Source organism: Cervus elaphus, chromosome 22 (assembly GCF_910594005.1).
Source record: "Cervus elaphus chromosome 22, mCerEla1.1, whole genome shotgun sequence".
NCBI classification, from domain to species: Eukaryota; Metazoa; Chordata; class Mammalia; order Artiodactyla; family Cervidae; genus Cervus; species Cervus elaphus.
In genome coordinates this window covers 51400087-51417327 of record NC_057836.1, presented here as the reverse complement: position 1 = coordinate 51417327, position 17241 = coordinate 51400087, and the positions used below count along the sequence as shown (strand labels likewise).

The window sequence follows — 17241 nt, the reverse complement described above, 5'->3', positions numbered from 1 at the left end:
CATTTCATTCACTCACCCATGCAAAAGAGGTCTGTACACACACAATGATGTCTGACATTTCTTGGTTCCCACGGTATAATAGGAAACTTAACATTTCAATTAAAAAGGTAAAATGAGGACATTTACCATCAGACTAAAATTCCTCTTCTGGAAGAGGGTATCATGTAGTATTTGAAGATATGCTTTGGAAAAATCATACACAAAATGAAAGGGGCACCGTTTCAAGAGCACTAGGACTACAGTAAACTTATGAATCCCAACACTCATAATAATGTAACTTGGAAACAAATCTTGTCTTACCAAAAGCTCCGAGAAACTAAAACTGTCTTACCAGGCACAAGGAACAGTGTAAACACTGTTAATGGGCACCAAGTTGAATAGGGCAGACAATATTTGCTTCTGCATTCACACTTAATCTCTCAATTACTTCTAAAAAAAAATGGTACTGTTTAAGCTATGAATGTTTTACAAAAAAAGTTAATTTTTAATAAATATGGCAAATGCTAAAAATCTAGCTAGGTTATCATGCAAGATATTATATAACCAAGACAAACTCAAATTTATAATAAAGGCAACTTGCATTCAAAATGAACTCTACCCTTATATTTTATTAAAAGGGCAAACATCATGAATTAACCCAGCTGCTTACTTGAATTACAAAAGTAACATGATTCAATATGAAAATAAGAAACTGTCTACAAATCTCTGACAGTAATAAATTGCAATATACAATGCATACAGGAGTCATACAGAGCAACAAACTCTCGTACAAAACAAAAATATTTTAATACCTTTAAAATCCAAATTTTTCTTTAAAATCATTCATGAAAAAGATTCTCAAGTCAGAATTAACACCTCAATTAGTCAAGCATTGGGAAGCTACATTACAGCTATTTAATATACAAAGAGACATCTTTTCACCAATCAGTTCCTTCTAATGTCTCTGTTCCAGAATCTGTATACAGACTTGGTTCTCTATACTCTCCGTTCCACCATTTCTTCAGATCATGAAAACTGAATTTGTTGAACGCCAGAAATCTAAGATTTGAAAATTTAAATTGGGCATAATTAAAGAAAAAATAGTTTAAAAGTAGCATGTCTGCTATAACATTCAAAGGATAAAAACAGAAGGCAATGAAATGTAAGACTAGTTCCCACCCCAAATCTCCATTCTACTTAAGGGAGCTACTTCAATAATCTCTTGTATATCTTTACAGAAATCTATGTGAATACACACATTCCCTCAATATCCACAGTGGACTGGTTCCAGAATGCCCTGTGGATGCCAAAACGCACAGATGCTCAAGTCCTTTAGTCAGCTTTCAGTATTCATGGGTTCTGCACCTGCAAATTCCATCTGCGGATTCAACCAACGACGGACTGGAGACGGCATATGATCCACAGCTGGTTGAATCCATGGTGTGGAACCCGTGGATATGAAGGACAGGCTAAGTGAACATCTGTGTACATATCTGTAACCATAAGAAAATACTATACACAGTTATATATTTTGAGAAAACAATTTTTAACAACCCTCTTTATCCAGTTCTTAATAATTATGTTGACGTTAACTACCTGTGATTAAAAAAAAAGTGAATATAATTTAAGTAATTTAAAATACAGAGAAAGTACGGTACCTGTTGATATGATGTTGTGTAAACCATAACATTTTGTTGCTGACCATCTGCAGTTATTAAGCCAGCTGGTAACTGGTTAGCTAGAAGACAAACAAACAAACAAATACTAAAGTAGGTAAAGAAGTGCATCTGCTTTCTTGACCTGAATCTTAAGGCTGGGTGATTTTCCATTTAAAAAAAGTTTTCCCAAAAGCACATTTTTTCCTATAGCATTTTTCAATTTTCTGAGGTGTGCTTTCGCTAACTGCCCATGTGCATAAAAGATGGATTAAGTTTCTGATTCATAAATACACCTAAACTCTAGGCTTAGGCTTGGCTGAGAACAACACTTACATAACTAAGCAGTATGTATTTTAAATATGAGAAATATAAAATATATACATATAAATTTTACATGAGAAATACAGTCACCATAGACCTTTTATTTCACAAATGCCTCATGTCTCAATTTTTAAGAAACCTTCAGTTCAAATTTATTTAAATCACAAGATCTAATATTATAAACAATTCTCAATATTCCTATCTCATGAATCTTAAATAATAAATTAGGGACTATGGAAATCAGAACTATTGGTAAAAGATTATAATCTCTGCAGAATTAAAATTTATACACTTATCCCTCACAGACTTCAAATATAAGGGCACGAACTAGTAAGAGCTATTCAAAATAGTGCTATGTCAAAACACACAGTGCTAATATTCCAAAAGCTCCACTAAAGACATATCCTGTTAATCACCGCCAACAATTGAGTTGCACAAACGTATCATAACACTGCTTACTAAACGCCTCCTCTGTGAGCTCCTCGCTTAGTCCATCTGTAGCTGTGACTGCTCCACCGATTCCCTTCTCTCCTTTCATAGCCTGGGGAAGGAAACGAAAGTCATCACTGGTACTCAAAGCAGCAGCAGCAGCAGCAACAAAAACCTGCTTCCTAAATGGGAATGCTTACTTAGTTCCTAGAATTAGAGGCTTCTATTACTATAAAACTGTTTATTAACACTTCTGGTTAATAACATATGGGGAGGTCCTTCAAAATGCTAACTGTTATATATGCAGTGGTCATCACAAGACAGTGTTAGTAATGACCTATAAAATCTAAAATATTTATAAGTAAAAAGTTATTCTAATTTGACACTACGTCAAAAGGAAAAGAAAAGTCTAATTACAGATGAAGTAGTCTGCAAAATATTATAAATACTCAGCTTGCAAATCTACTACAAATGATCCCAGTATCATTTAACTATATACACATCTCTTGGCCAACTGGGCGGCACTGAGGCAGACAGTTGGGAGTTTAAAATTCCTAAATCAGGACTACAGTTTGGATCAAAGACCGCTTCAATGTCTGTCCACACTCAGGTTCTAGTAGTCTAATGATGCTGAAGATCTGGAAAAGTTCTGTAAAAATTAACACATTCTCTTCCTACTCCAGTCATTTTGTACCGATATCACAAAGTTAATGGGATTCTAACACTGAAGACATTAAGAAAATATTTTGAAAGTAGTATGAATCTGACACCCAAGTTGGGAGTATAGAATTTAAAAATATGCTGATCTTAATTCATTTTCACAAATTCATATCATAGGCAAAGAAAAACCAAACATGAGATGTAGAAAAATTTAATTAATATTAAAAAAGGATATAGTTGTAGTTCCCTATCTTTTTATCTAAATGGCCCCAAGCTCTGAGATACTACCTCTTTTAAATTAGTAACAATAACAGCATGTGCTATTAATGACATTATTGACCATTCAGTATGTGCTAGGCCAAGGGATGTACATGGATTGTTTTACTCTATCTTCTCAGTAACTCGGTGAGGTAGGTCCTATTATTAGCCTCACTTTACAGACCAGGAAACCAAGGCCTAAAGTACTTAAATAGTCTGCCCAGGGTCACGGAGTTCAGCATCCAGGTGATGTAAATCCAGAGTCCATGCTCTTTTAGTTATTACATAACTATGCTGCCATTAGTAATAAACAAAGGGAAGAAGAAAGGACTTACTATTTAAATTCAGTAATATAAGTGATTACATACTTCTGAGAAATGATTCATATGTTTAAAAAGTTAAAGCAAATAGTGTACCTTATTTTCTTAAAAGCATAATGGGAGACACTTTACTTACCTCTCTGAACTTTTGAAGGTATAATTTCAAAGGTTCTACATAACTGTCGAAGCCTAAGGTAGACATGGCAAAAAGAATATCTTCTCCATTGATTGTCTTCCGTTTCTCTTGATGGCATCTTTCACTTGCTTCAGATGTTATAAAGCTGATGAACTCGCTTACACATTCTTGAACACATTCTTTGGCATCTTTTGCAATCTGAGGAGAAAAATCGAAGGTAAATCTGCAGGGAATATAATCACCACTTTCCTAACAAGCTGCAAAAAATAAAAGGCTATTCAGAAGAATATAAATTTCAGTTAATGACTGTTAACCTTTAATATTTAAAAATATTTGCTGATAACACTGAATAATGTATGCTATCAAAATTCAAACCCCCAGAGTGAGACTGAAAACTCAAATACAAGGAGAGAGGCTTTGACAGCTATTCACAGAAAACAGAATTTAGGTATAAAAGCAACCACTAGATGACTCTATTACCCAATAAAGATGAAAATTCTTACTAACCAAGTGCCCAAGAAAATCAATCCTCTTATGTCTGGAGTGTATTGTGGGCTAGACTCAAGTCCCGCTTCTCTGCCCTGGCACTTCCACCAGTGAGGACACCAGAAAGTTTTTAAAAACAGATAAGTTTGTGTAAGGCTTACAAGGGAGTGAAATAATGACATCTAGTGACATTTTTATTAATAAAGACACACTTTGTCAGGAATGGGTTTTGAGTTTATGAAAAAGCCTACCAAAAGAAGCACACACCTGTCATCGAAAAGTAACAAGAGTTACTGCATAAATGCAGTCAAGCAAGATAATATAATGTGAGCTGTATACAGGACTTTAGATTTTCTAGCAGCTACGCTAAAAAAAAAAAAAAGAAGATGAAATTAATTTTAATATATTTTGTTTAACCTAATAAATCCAAAATATTATCATTTAAACATAGAATCCATTTAAAAGTTGAAGTATACCTCAATAAAAAACATTTTAAAAACTGAGATATCTTTATCCTTTTTTTTCAAACTATGCCCTCAAAATCTGGGGCATGTTTTATATTTACAGCACATCTCAAGTCAGACCAGCCAACATTTCAAGTGCTCAGTGACCACAGGCGGCTAGTGGCCACCGCAGCCGGCGGCGTAGGCCTGCATAGACAGCAGTGAGCGGCAGTATGCCTCTTCCCCCTAACACAGGAGGACCGTTCAAACTGCAACATCTAGGCTTAAGTATATATTTTAATAATATACTTCCTTGTAAGCTTTATTACTTTCATAAGTATTTTCTAAGCTATAATAAAATGAGAGGGAACTTATTATGCAATGTAAAACAATATAAAAAGTGTGGACTTCAGACCAAGTGATAAGCAGAGTGACAGTAAGTTTTTAAAGCTGTTATAGGTTAACTATTTATATGGTTGTTTCTCTATGAGACAAAACAACTTAGAAACATCATGCCAAGGATTTCCCTGGTGGTCCACTGGTTCAGACTCTAGGCTTCTACCATAGGGGAATGGGTTCAAACCCTGGTGGGGAACTAAGATCTCACATGCCATAGGGCATGATCAAAAATAAATAAAAATGTAAAAATATCATGCCAGCTGAATTTAAATGTATATTAACATTTACGATTATAGACAGAGTTTCCAGATATATAGACTTGGGCAGAATATCCATTAGTCCAACATGATCCAATTCTGATGCAACATTTTAGAAGTTACAACTTCACAGGCCCCAAACAATGTACCTATTTTTAAAACAATTCTTAATTCTGTTTTATCTCCTTCCAGCAAGTGGGGTAGGGGGAGCTTTGGGGGATATAAGAGAACTGAAATTGAACACTGCTCAGTAACCAAGTGTGTACCACTGAACTAAGTATTCTGCTGAAAGGCTGAATGACTGAAACCAATAGCTAACTACATTCATGAACTATGTGTACATGTAGTTTTACTTTCCCCCTCTTCACCCCTGAAAAATAAAACTTATTTAAATTTCTCCTCTGCATTACCTTTCCCGTTTGCGGTATGGCATTTTTCATTATCCTTGCAACGTTTGCAATTGGAAGGTATATATCTTGTTCTCTAAAACTTTCTTTTGAACCGTTCGTGTCTTCATGATCATTCATGCTGTCCTCAGTATCTAAAGAAAAACAACAGGTTTATAGGTTCTCATAATTTTTACTTTAAGATAGAGAAGACTACCTGAAACAATCTAGGATAAGTGACATTCTGATTCATCTCCTATTCAGGATTAAAATGGCAGGTCTTTACATAAGTTTCCCAGGGCCATAACTGAATAGCCTCATTAATTTCAAATCCACTGCCTAGAGTACTTTTATCCTCAACTCTGCCTACTAACTCTCCCAAAAGCTCAAATACGTCTCTCCTGCACTTTCAGAAGCGATTTCTCTTTCACAAAATATCACATGTGCTTCTTTGTCTCTTCTCTAACACATTTTGTAATTCTTATTTCTCATTCTCCTCTTAGCTTTTGGCTGAGCTTTATGTATGTATGTATGTATGAGCTTTGATCAGCTTTATGTTCTTCTATTTGGTATAGCAGCTTCAACAGAGCAGGCTGTTGAACAAATAAATATTTGTTACATAACTTAGCTATAACACATAAGAGACTGACCTGTGGCTCCATGCATATAGCTAGATTAAGAGGATGTATGTTTATCCAAAGCCAAGTTTATACAGAAGAGAAAAACTGGACTTGAATATTACTGACCCAATTGCAGTATTACTAAGGTAGTAATGTTTTTTGAACAAAGCTATAGTGGTAATATAATGTTCTTACAAAAAGTAAATTTTCAAATTATATAGATTTAGATATAACTGAAGCGTTCACAGTACAAGTATCCTTTTATGATTAAATACAGTATCCTAAAAGTAAACTTCCCATTCTTTTTTATATGTTACATAAGAAAGGTACTTAAGTTGATTCAATTTATATTTTTATGTGTTTAAAATGATGTTACAAAATTAACTTGTTTGAATTGTTTAAAAATGAAGTAAATAATCAATTACCCACCCTCAACTACCTTCATCTTAGTATTTTTTAATTCTACTCATCAGAATGCCACAAAAGCAAATTATTTCTGACAGGCCAACATAATGCTGCCATTCTAATACATAGTTAATACTTGATATTGAATAAAAAATAAAACTACATCTGTTCATAAGTACTGGAAATATAACAGCTAGCACCCACCCACTAAAGAACTAGTTTATTCTATCAATTGAATAAGAATTTCCCATATATAATACTTAAGTAGGGAATCAGTAACAAATTAAAGAAACTGTACCAGCTTTAAAAAGGCATACGTTTACAAAATTCTTTTCTAAGACTCATCATTCTTTTGAAAACTATTTCTAATAAAAATAGGCAAGTACACCTTTTAGACAAACACTCAACTGTGACAAAAGATTTCAAATTTTCCCATAAAGACAAAAGTAACCTAGAACATCACATCAATAAAATTTCCACTTTCTCATTTTTTCCTACTTGTGAATGTGTTTCTAATTGTGGCTTTCTTACCATCATGAGGCTGTATAACATAATGACTCCCTCCAATATAGTCTGCAGAAATCCCTAGTTGAGAAGCATCTGTGGTAGAACTGTCACCATCCATCTACAAGGAAAAAAAGCTTTTCAATAATCTTCAGTAAAACTTGTCTAAAAAACTACATAATAGATTCAGTGCTCATAAACTGTTATAGGATGAGTCAATTACATTTTCCATAGCTCTAAGCTACGGAATGTTTACTAAAAGAAACATTTACTAAAATGTTTACTAAAAGAAAACATTTCCACTTCTTGTTTTGGAAACGTTTTAATAATTTGCCAATGAGTCAAGATTCTCCTACCTACTTCCATAAGTGATAAGCCTACAAGGAAATGAATCTAAAACACACGTCTTTCTTTTCAATTGCATAATCCTCAAATACCATACAGGCAAGCCTGACTTACAACCTAATTTATCCCTGGAATAACAAGAAGAGCCAAAATCAGCTTGTCAGTAAGTCACCTGGAAGTCACCTATATCCAGCATGTTCAGCTCTCCTGCTAAAGCCAGGTGTATTCCTACACAAGTATTTTTGCTCTTGCTGCAGACTTTCTTTGCTATCTCAGAAGTTCTACAGAGACAATGCCCTGGTTCAAACTACTGTTTGGTATAAGAAACATGGATTCCTTGCACAATTCTGTACCCATGCAGCCCAAAAGTACACCCACATTTTGAACAAGCTCATCACCTCTAACTGAAAGGTTAATTTTCTCTACCCCCCACCCCCTACTCCCAGACTTCTGACTTGTACAGAAAAAAAGAAAAGGAAGGGTCGGGGAGATTGGAGATCTGCATATAAAAATATGAAAGTGTTATAACCACAGACAAAAATGAGTGTTAAAATCAGTATTTTAAAAGAACCCTGGGAGTTCCCTGGTGGTCTACTGGTTAGGATTTAGCACTTTCACTGCTATGGCCCTGGTTCAATCCCTGGTCAGGGAACTGAGATTCCTCAAGCCATGCAGTGTGGCAAAATAAAGCTAAAAGAACCCTGCTTATTTATACGCACAGCTGAGTCCCTCTGCTGCTCATCTGAAACTACCACAACACTGCTGACTGGCTACATCCCAGTACAAAATAAAACGTTCAAACAAAGCAAAATAAAAAAGAACCCTGCTTAATTTTGCTCAGAAGTAAAAGGAGAATCTGGAAAAAAAAAAGTGAAAACCATAAGCCCTGAACTGTCTCTATCCCAACATGGCAAATCCTGGAAGTCTTTCTGCTTTGCAAATAATACTATTGAAAACAATAAGGAACTGGCTATTTGTGGGTAGAAATTTTTTGAATGTATTATCTGAATAAAAAATTCCTAAATGTTTATCAAGGTCCATGACCTAGCACAAACTTGATGTTATTAACTGCAATATTTGAGTCCTTATGCAATACCTCTTTTCCATCTCTGTTGGATTTTTATCTATTAAATAATACTAAAACACCAGGCTAGTTTCCAAGCCTTCAACAACATGGCATTTGATGCATCTGGTGAGGGGCAGAAAAAAGAATTCACCTACTTTTAATAATTTGTAGAAGTACAGGGTACCTATTTATGATGCTTCTTAGTGCCCTCTAAGAGGAGGTAAACAACAGTCAGTGAGCTTGGATTTAGACTCTCACTGATCCCTGAAAACAAGCATCCTTACCAGTTAAATGTATTTCTATATAAAATGGAAATAATTTCACCTTCCCCATCTTAAAACAGCTAATATATGCCTGATATATTACCCAAATATAAAATGCTATTTTGATCCTAAAGTGCTAAAAAGATACTAGGAGAATAGCCTTTAATAGGCATGATGATGGACTTATTACCCATGAAAAAGTTCAATTAGGATAGCTATGAATTGACTGGTTTTTACAATGCCCTAGAGGAGATCATTGGAAAAGACCCTGATGCTGGGAGGGATTGGGGGCAGGAGGAGAAGGGGACAACAGAGGATGAGATGGCTGGATGGCATCACCGACTTGATGGGCATGAGTTTGAGGAAACTCTGGGAGTTGGTGATGGACAGGGAGGCCTGGCGTGCTACAATTCATGGGGTCGCAAAGAGTCGGACACGACTGAGCGTCTGAACTGAACTGAAGGGAGATCAAGGTACCAGAGCCAGGATCAAAGTGGTTGTTTAAGAGTGTACAACTGGAAACACATCCAGTTTGATTTTTTAGGAAGGTGGGGGGATGAAGCAGTAACAAATCTTTTGCTAAATCAATGTCTACAAGATAGCCTGGGTTTTTTAATTAGCTGATGAGCAAGACTCTTGAAATAACGATGGTCTAGGAGATTAATTAATTTACAAATACAATGTAAAAAAGTATTAAAGGCAAAAAGTTTAAGTCACATTATCTTGTCCTGAACTGGAATTAGCAGCAAGATTATCACTGGAACTAATAGCATTAGCTTCTAAACCTCAGTCTTCTAAAAAATATTCCTACAAGTGTTTCAGAGTTGTTAGAATTACAAAAAGAACAGAAACCTGCTGAGGACGGACCTTGGCCCACAGTGTACTTAGCAGACGTCAGGTCTCGCCGCCCCTCCTTTGAAGATGAGCACACGTCAGCCGCTTAGCTGTGTGTGGCTTTGGTTCTGCAAGCCTCAGCTTTTCTGTCACTTCACCACTCCTGTCTTCCTCGCCTCTATTTTTCTACCATTAAAATCCTGCCTGATACTTTAATCCCAGTGTTCATACATCTTCCTGAATCTGATTTACCCTATTCCCTATTCTGTAAGCCAGAAATTAAGTGTTCCATCTTGGAATCCCCAAGGCTTGGAAATTCCACATATTAGCCTCGTCTTTGATGCCTATAATATGCTAGCTATTCTCTTATTTATACATATAAAAAATGAGGGGGGTAACTTGCTAGATACATCCCAAAAGTTTTTTCCAGTTCTAAAACTTCCTATCAAAATTTCAAAATAGTTTGTACAGCATAAGTCAGTGAACAAATATTTACCAAGTAAGCACCTAGTATTTATCAGGTCTGTACCATGTGCTGCCGACCTCACAGGTCAACAACAAAGACCAGGTCTCTGTCCTGTCTTGTAGAGAAGACAAATATTACATAAACTGGGGGCAAGGGGAAGGGGTGGGGAGCGCAGCCCATTAGCATTTCCAAGGCACAGGCTCTGGAATCAGATCGTCTGATTTGAATTCCCTGCTAATAACTGGCAAGTGGGATGAGCATAGTACAATAAGAGTACTCAGTAAATGTTATATATAGCTATTAAATAATTATAAATCATTAACTAATTGCTAGCGCCCAATGCTAAGTAAAACAAAGATGTTTTATGATACACTTTTGCAGCTGACTCCATAAGGGACCTCAATCAAGGAAGGGCATCTTAAGAAGATGACATTTACACTGAGACTGAAAGATGAACAGCAATCAGGCAAACAAAGACAGGACAAGAATGTTCCAGGCAAAGGAAACTGAGGCACAGTCCTGGTGGCCTGGAATGAGCTAAGTAGTGGCTAGGTCAAGCAGTGCCTTGTGGACAAGAGTAAATCAAAATAGAGTTTTAACAGAAGAATGCCAGCCCAATTTCTTTTAAAAAGATCACTCTGGTTACAGTCCCGCATAGACAGTTAACTGGAAGAGGAGCAAGAATGGGGTCAGAAGACCCGTAAGAACCATTTGCTGCGTTTAGGGCAAGAGTTCAGGCAAGAGGACAAACTTTCCCAGTACTGACAGGAAGCAGCGCTGGAGAGCAGCAGCAGAGACTGCAGAGCTTCTCACTGGTAAAATCCCCAGACTCGGGCTGACTGAGGAGGAGCTGGAGGAAAGGCCAAGGAGAGCGCTGGGGTTCTTACAGCTAGCGAGACGGATGGCTTTCCCTGGAGAATGCACAAGGACAGGGGAGAGCTGGGCGATGCCGAGAGCCCAGCTGAGGCTGGTGGCCAGGCGCGTCTAGTGGAGCCGCTAGGTCCAGCTGTGATACTTACAGGCCTGGTAAGAACAGAGAAGCTAAAGTGGTGGATTCCATCCAGACAGCAAACAGGAAAGGGCTACTGGTAAGAATGATCAATCATTAGATCCAAGGGAACTGGGAAATACCAACAAGGAGTCAAATCCCATTAAATTAAGTATCCTAAGTATTTAGTTGAACTGATAATATCGTTCTCTAAAATATTAAGTGCAATAAATGGCCGGCTGATTAAGTAGTAAATTTTATTCTGTAATTTTTTGATGTGGCAGTATTTTAACTATACTAATAATCTGTTGCACAAATGCATAAATAGTGCCCTTTTTAATATGTTTAACACTTACTGAACACTTTCTAAATATCTTATGCAATGTTCATGACCCAATGAAACAGGTGAGAAAACAGAGGTTATATGAGGCTAATGACTTGCCAAAGGTGGCACCCTATATGGGAGTGAAGTCTGGAGTCTCATATGCCAAGTACTGTACAGTTATTTGTTCTTGATAGGTTTTCAAATAGTCCTTAAGCCTATATCTTTAATTTGCCCCCTCTAAATTCTGAGTCTACTGACTGTATACTGAAAACATTCAAAGATACTCCTCAAGCAAAGACAATATTAACTTTCCCATTTTCAAAAGGAAGTTACTATGAAAAGTGAAGTACTGTATAAAAAGCACTTAGCAAAATGCATGATACACAGTAAGAACTCAACAAATGTAACCTAGTGTTATTACTGTCTCTTCAAATACAGTTCTCATCTTCTTCCCAGGCATAAGTCTTTTCTCTTTCACACAACCCCTTTCACTGGTTCTCTGGATCAATTCCTTATCTCTTTGTAGATAAGGAATAATATAATGATTCCTCATCTCTGATACCAGCTTCTTCATTCTTCTTTAAACATTCTTAATCTCCCTCATTAAACGCATTGAAGGACACAGACACCTACAGCCTTAATTCTGTTACACACTCTGGTTCAGTCTCATGCTGACAGTCCTTACACACCCTCTTCATTCCAACTGAAACTCCATAACATGTGCGTTTCCATTCCAACAGGATACTGAAACTGCTCACAAAAGTTGCCAGAGATTTTGCCTTCAACCTACTTGACTATTCTTTATAGTGCTGGCCTCTGCTAATCCCACATTTATGCTTGGAATTCTCCCTTCATTTCCAAAGCAGTATTCTTCCCCCCACGCCCCATCCCGCTTAACTGTTAGTTTTAACCATCATTTTCTCTTTCTTCCCTTACTTTCTTAATAAACTCATTACATATCACTTCTATGCTCATAAATCCTACATCTACAACCATATCGTGACTGCCACTCATGCAAGCCAGGCCTGTAGGATATGTTTGATTATCCCGCCACTGGAAACTTAAGATACTGGAAAATGAAATTCACCTTCCCCATCCCTTGCAGGGAGGTAGTGGAGGGGAGCTCTTTTTGAACTCTTCCATTAAGAACAATGCCATCTCTCTGCTCCTCCAGGCTAATTCTACAGTGTCATCTTAGGTTCTTCCATCTCCTCCAAGCTCTACCTAACCAGTGACCTCTTTTTAAATGTTTCCTGGCCCTTCCTTTTCTCCTTCCACTAGATGACAATCCAACCTACTTGGGTACATAATGTTTTAAGACTAATCTTGCTGAAACATTGTTTTTATAACTCTCGAACCTATGATGGTTCTAAAAGTCTTCCACGTCAAATCCAAACCTAGTTTTCATGGCTTTACATGAGTGATTCCATTGTTAAACCTAACTAAACTAAACCAGTTGAAAACTGGTTTTCAACTCTCTTCAGGGCTAAAAAACCTTATTTAGGGATCACCAGGTACAGTTCTTTTGTTTAAGGAGTGAGGTAATCCTGTCTCAAGGAAGCTGTGACACACCTCATGTCACAGACATAGTAGTATCTGATTCAAAAGTAAAGTACTCAGACAGGCCAAGTGGTATCTCTTCACTAGATTATCCTGTGAGATCCCCACCCGCACCATGCAGATCCACTTCCCTGCCACCAACAGAAGTCATTCAGCCCTGCCTTCAGGGTTCAACTTCTGGTGACAGCATCCAACCCTACTCACCCTTCAAGGCTCAGCTCCAGCCCTACAAGTTCCTTCTGTGACATTCCCAACTACCCAGCCCACCACACCTCTCCTCTTTTCACCTGCGCTACCCTGAGAACCAGCATTTTCTGTTCCACACATAACTTGCCTCTAAATATTCAATTTGACTAAAGCCCTACCAGCTAAACAGCCACCTGAGATGGGACAACTTTTAACCCTGCAGCCCAGAGGAAATATTTAATACATGCAGGTCACTGAGAAGGAAGCAACAGGAATGGGGAGAGGTACTACCTGGCCTGGAAAGGCACTCATTTTAGCAGGAATCTCCAGTATACTGCTGCTGCTGCTAAGTCACTTCAGTCGTGTCTGACTCTGTGCGACCCCACAGACGGCAGCCCACCAGGCTCCCCCCGTCCCTGGGATTCTCCAGGCAAGAATAGTGGAGTGGGTTGCCATTTCCTTCTCCAATGCATGAAAGTGCAAAGTGAAAGTGAAGTCGCTCAGTCGTGTCCGACTTGTAGCGACCCCATGGACTGCACCCTGCCAGGCTCCTCCGTCCATGGGATTTTCCAGGCAAGAGCGGGGTTGCTATTGCCTTCTCCACAGTATAAACCAGTTATAATTCTGTTTTCAGTTAATTACAGTTCAAATCTAATTAACAACCAGAATGATAAAACATACTTACTGTCATGAAATACGCTGAGAACCGTGTTGTCAGTGGTACTTAAGAACACCTGCCTAAAAAAGGTGTCTAATCTCTGCCCAATTTCAACCTAGAAGATAAACATCTATTAGTAGTTTAAAAAAAAAAAAGGCATAGCCCATAGGCTTTCCTCCTAGTAAAATTTTTAAAGGCATGTATAATTTTACCTGCTATTATTTAATGTAACATATGGCAATAAAATGATGCAAAATGCAAGCACCCAATAAATGTTTGTTAAATTGCAAGATATATTTTGGAAAACTTACAAAAAAGTTAATGCCACTGGGGAGAGATATTGCTTTTCCAACATATATTTAGTCATGTTCATCATAAATATTCATCACAACACACCAAATTATATAATACGCAAGAGACCAAAGGAAAAAAAAAAAAACCACATCACGTATCTAAACTATTTAAAATACCAACACCCAGACTTATCAACTTAATTTTTTGTAAGGGTCTTCTTTGTTTTAGAGTGAGAGTTAGGGTCCAAAAGCTCAAAGGGGAAACAAATTTATCTCAGAATGTAATGCTTTTAAATATCTCATATTATAGTGAGAAGATGAATGCTGCCCAGAGAACAGCAAAATCAATTAAGACCTTTATTTATCATTTTAAGGCACCACCATTTTGGACTAAAATTGCATCTGGAAAGCACTTCATTCTCACTGTAAGGCATAAATAGCTGAATAAACTGGCATCAATTACAATGTTACAATCTCCTTTTCTCATTTGCTTTTCCTTTTCTCAAGTAAAACAACTAAATGGAGAGTAGGGGGAACAAAAATATACCCTTTCAGTGTTAATTTTTAAAGGATTAAAAAATATGGATATGCATTCAAGCATGAAATCTAGTAAATAGCAGAAAAAATTGTAAACCACTGAACTGAATTTTAAAATGCCATTACAAGGGTCTAGGCAGCAAGACTGGCTGGCACTGTCTACTCTGCTATAATCTTAAAAGCAATTTCTAATTTCTTTTCAGATAACGTCCTCTTTCTAACCCATAGTTGCCCGGAAAATTCCTTCCTTGTAGCTTTAAGTGTTATTTTTCAAAGGGTGTCTGGAGGGGGGGGTGGGGTGGAGAATCTTCAGAATACTTAAAATGTAGGAGCTGTATGCATTTATGTATTTTGCTGGGGGAGGGGGTGCACACCTCACTACAATCGCTCACCCAAATAGTTGAGTCAGTATATATTTAGACTTGGTATATTAAAAACACTATGACCGCATATGGTATATATTTTCTTAAAGGCAGGTTATGATATATGTGAAAGCTCAAGGGAATGCATACATCTGTTTAATGTTTAAAGAAATGCAAATTTGTATCCAAGAAAAGCAGCAGACTCTTCCTCCACCCTCCAGTCTCTGGCATCAAGACCCGAGTTTTGCATCAATGCAATCCCTAAATTAAACTACAGGAGCAGTGTAAGGAAGGAATAATTGCCTTTTGAGGTATTGGGGTTAAACTTTTTACTTGACAAATAAAATTCCTATTTGTTAATGCCACTTACATTGATCAGGTTACCTCATCACTTCATATTGTTGATTAGTTTCCGTATCAGAGAGCGGAAACCATCCCAGCAATTCGTGGCACGAACCGTAGAGTCCATGCAGGTTAAGCGGGATGCTATTCTTTTTCTTTTTTTTAAGTCATACATTACCTAACCTTGCTTAAATCATCTCATTAAAGTACTCTGGGCAAGATTACGACTTGTGGGTGCTCAGTAATTCTTTGTTCTCGGAGACTACTACTCTTAAGGCCCGGCACATCCTCCCCGCCTCCCACCCAAGATTAAAACCTTAGCCCAATCCGGAAAGCTTCCTTCCCACCTTCGGGGCAAGACCAGGGACCGCAAGCCGCCAGATGGCTGCATTCTTTACGCGTAAACCAGACTGCGGGGAAACCAAATCCATTCCTTCCTCCCGGGGACCTGGCTTCCTCCCCAACGAAGGTGAGCGGGCTGGCCCCGGCCCCCCGGCCCGCCCGGCCAACCTGTCAGTCCCGCCCGCGCCGCGCGGGCTACCCTGGCGCGCATCCCCCCGACTCGCCCGGCCCAGGCCCGGGCCCGCGCCCAACGCCCGCCGCCTGCCCGCCGCGCGGCGCCCGGGGTGCCGGGGCAGCAGACAAAGCGGCCCGGCCCCGCCGTGCCCCCGCGGGCGGGCGGACAGGCAGAAGAAGGGCGCCCCCGGGAACCCCCGCGAGGGGGCCAGGCCGGGGGTGGGGGCAGGATCGCGGCCGGGGGTCTGGGCCGCGTCCCCCGCCCCCACGGCCGGCTCTCCGCACAAAATGGAGCCGGTCGGGACGCCGCCGAGAGCGGGCCCGACGGTGACCCGGTGCCCCCTCCTCGGCTTCGGGCCCGGAGCTCGGCGGCGGCTAGCAGGAGGCGGCCTGGCCCGCGTCCCGCCGCTCCTCGGCCCGGCGCACAAAGAGCCGAGGAGCGGCCCCGCGCCCGCTCCCCGGCCGGGCCCGCAGCGGGGCAGGCCTCGCAGGCGCCCGCCCGGCCCCGGCCCCGGCCCAGGCGGGAGGGCGGGCGGGCAGAAGGGAGGCGAGTGCCCCCGGCCGCGGCGGCGTTGGCGGCGGGGACGGCGCCGGGAGGAGACGGACATTTCATTCGAGCTAAAGTGGAGTCGGTTTAGGAGCGATCATTGGCCGAAGCGAGACACAAACCTCCAATGCAGCCCTGGTTGGCTCCCGTCTCCAATCGGCTGTTTGGTTGGACAGAAAATGGCTGCGAAGGAACCAGTCCCAGCGCGGAGCTCCGCTTCCAGGACTCGGCCTCCCCTCCCTCCGCCGCGGGCCGCTTCCCTCGGCGCGACACCCTCCCTCCGCGCCTCCCGCGCGCCCTCCCGGCACGGCCACGCCCCGGCCCCGGCCCCGCCTCCGACCCCGCCCCGCGCGCCGGCGGCCGGAGCTCCGCCAGCCTGCAGAGCCGGCTGCAGGCTGCGGCGGGCGGGTCCTGCGGGGCTGCCCGAGCCGGCCAGTGGTCTCCTCGTTCGGCTGAGGCTTCCAGGGACTAGGGCCCGAGCGAGCTGCTGCTGAGGTCTCTAAGGAGTTGCTTCCCGCGGTGCTTTCCCCAGGCGTTGAGAAGGGTGATTTCTCAGCCCGCCCTCTCTTTTCAATCCCCTCCCTCCCCCACGTGGAAGCGTCTCACCCACCTGAGTGCAGCCTGCCTGCGCCTCGATTTTTAAGAAGGGTAAACCAAGGTTAGAAGCCGCGGGCCAGGGCGACACCCGAGCT

At 40.3% G+C, this 17241-nt stretch overlaps 1 protein-coding gene and 1 non-coding gene across 6 annotated transcripts; one reads left to right on the top strand and one right to left on the bottom strand.

The window, feature by feature from the left end:
• Positions 1-588: 588 nt before the first annotated feature.
• On the bottom strand, positions 589-16805 carry NFYB (nuclear transcription factor Y subunit beta). 5 transcript variants are annotated; one of them, XM_043881260.1, is made up of 9 exons: positions 16672-16805; positions 13980-14067; positions 11123-11258; positions 7289-7382; positions 5757-5887; positions 3762-3959; positions 2418-2499; positions 1638-1717; positions 589-1038 (listed from the first exon to the last, which is right to left on the bottom strand). In XM_043881260.1, exons 4-9 carry the CDS (start codon positions 7380-7382, stop codon positions 1006-1008), a joined length of 618 nt encoding a protein of 205 aa, XP_043737195.1. In that variant the 5' UTR covers positions 11123-11258; positions 13980-14067; positions 16672-16805; the 3' UTR covers positions 589-1005. The 5 variants fall into 5 exon arrangements, with proteins under 5 accessions (XP_043737195.1, XP_043737192.1, XP_043737194.1 ...); XM_043881257.1 differs by lacking the exon at positions 11123-11258; XM_043881259.1 differs by lacking the exons at positions 11123-11258; positions 16672-16805 and adding an exon at positions 15834-15877.
• On the top strand, positions 8187-8258 carry TRNAE-UUC. The gene has a single exon. It is a non-coding gene; the product is annotated as a tRNA-Glu (tRNA).
• Positions 16806-17241: the final 436 nt, after the last annotated feature.

Excerpts from the sequence above, each read along its gene's own strand:
- NFYB (XM_043881257.1), bottom strand. Across the intron at positions 5,888-7,288 it reads TGTTATACAGCCTCATGATG|ATACTGAGGACAGCATGAAT; the intron begins GTAAGAAAGCCA and ends GTTTTTCTTTAG. Across the intron at positions 1,039-1,637 it reads ACACAACATCATATCAACAG|ATTTCTGGCGTTCAACAAAT; the intron begins GTACCGTACTTT and ends TTCAAATCTTAG.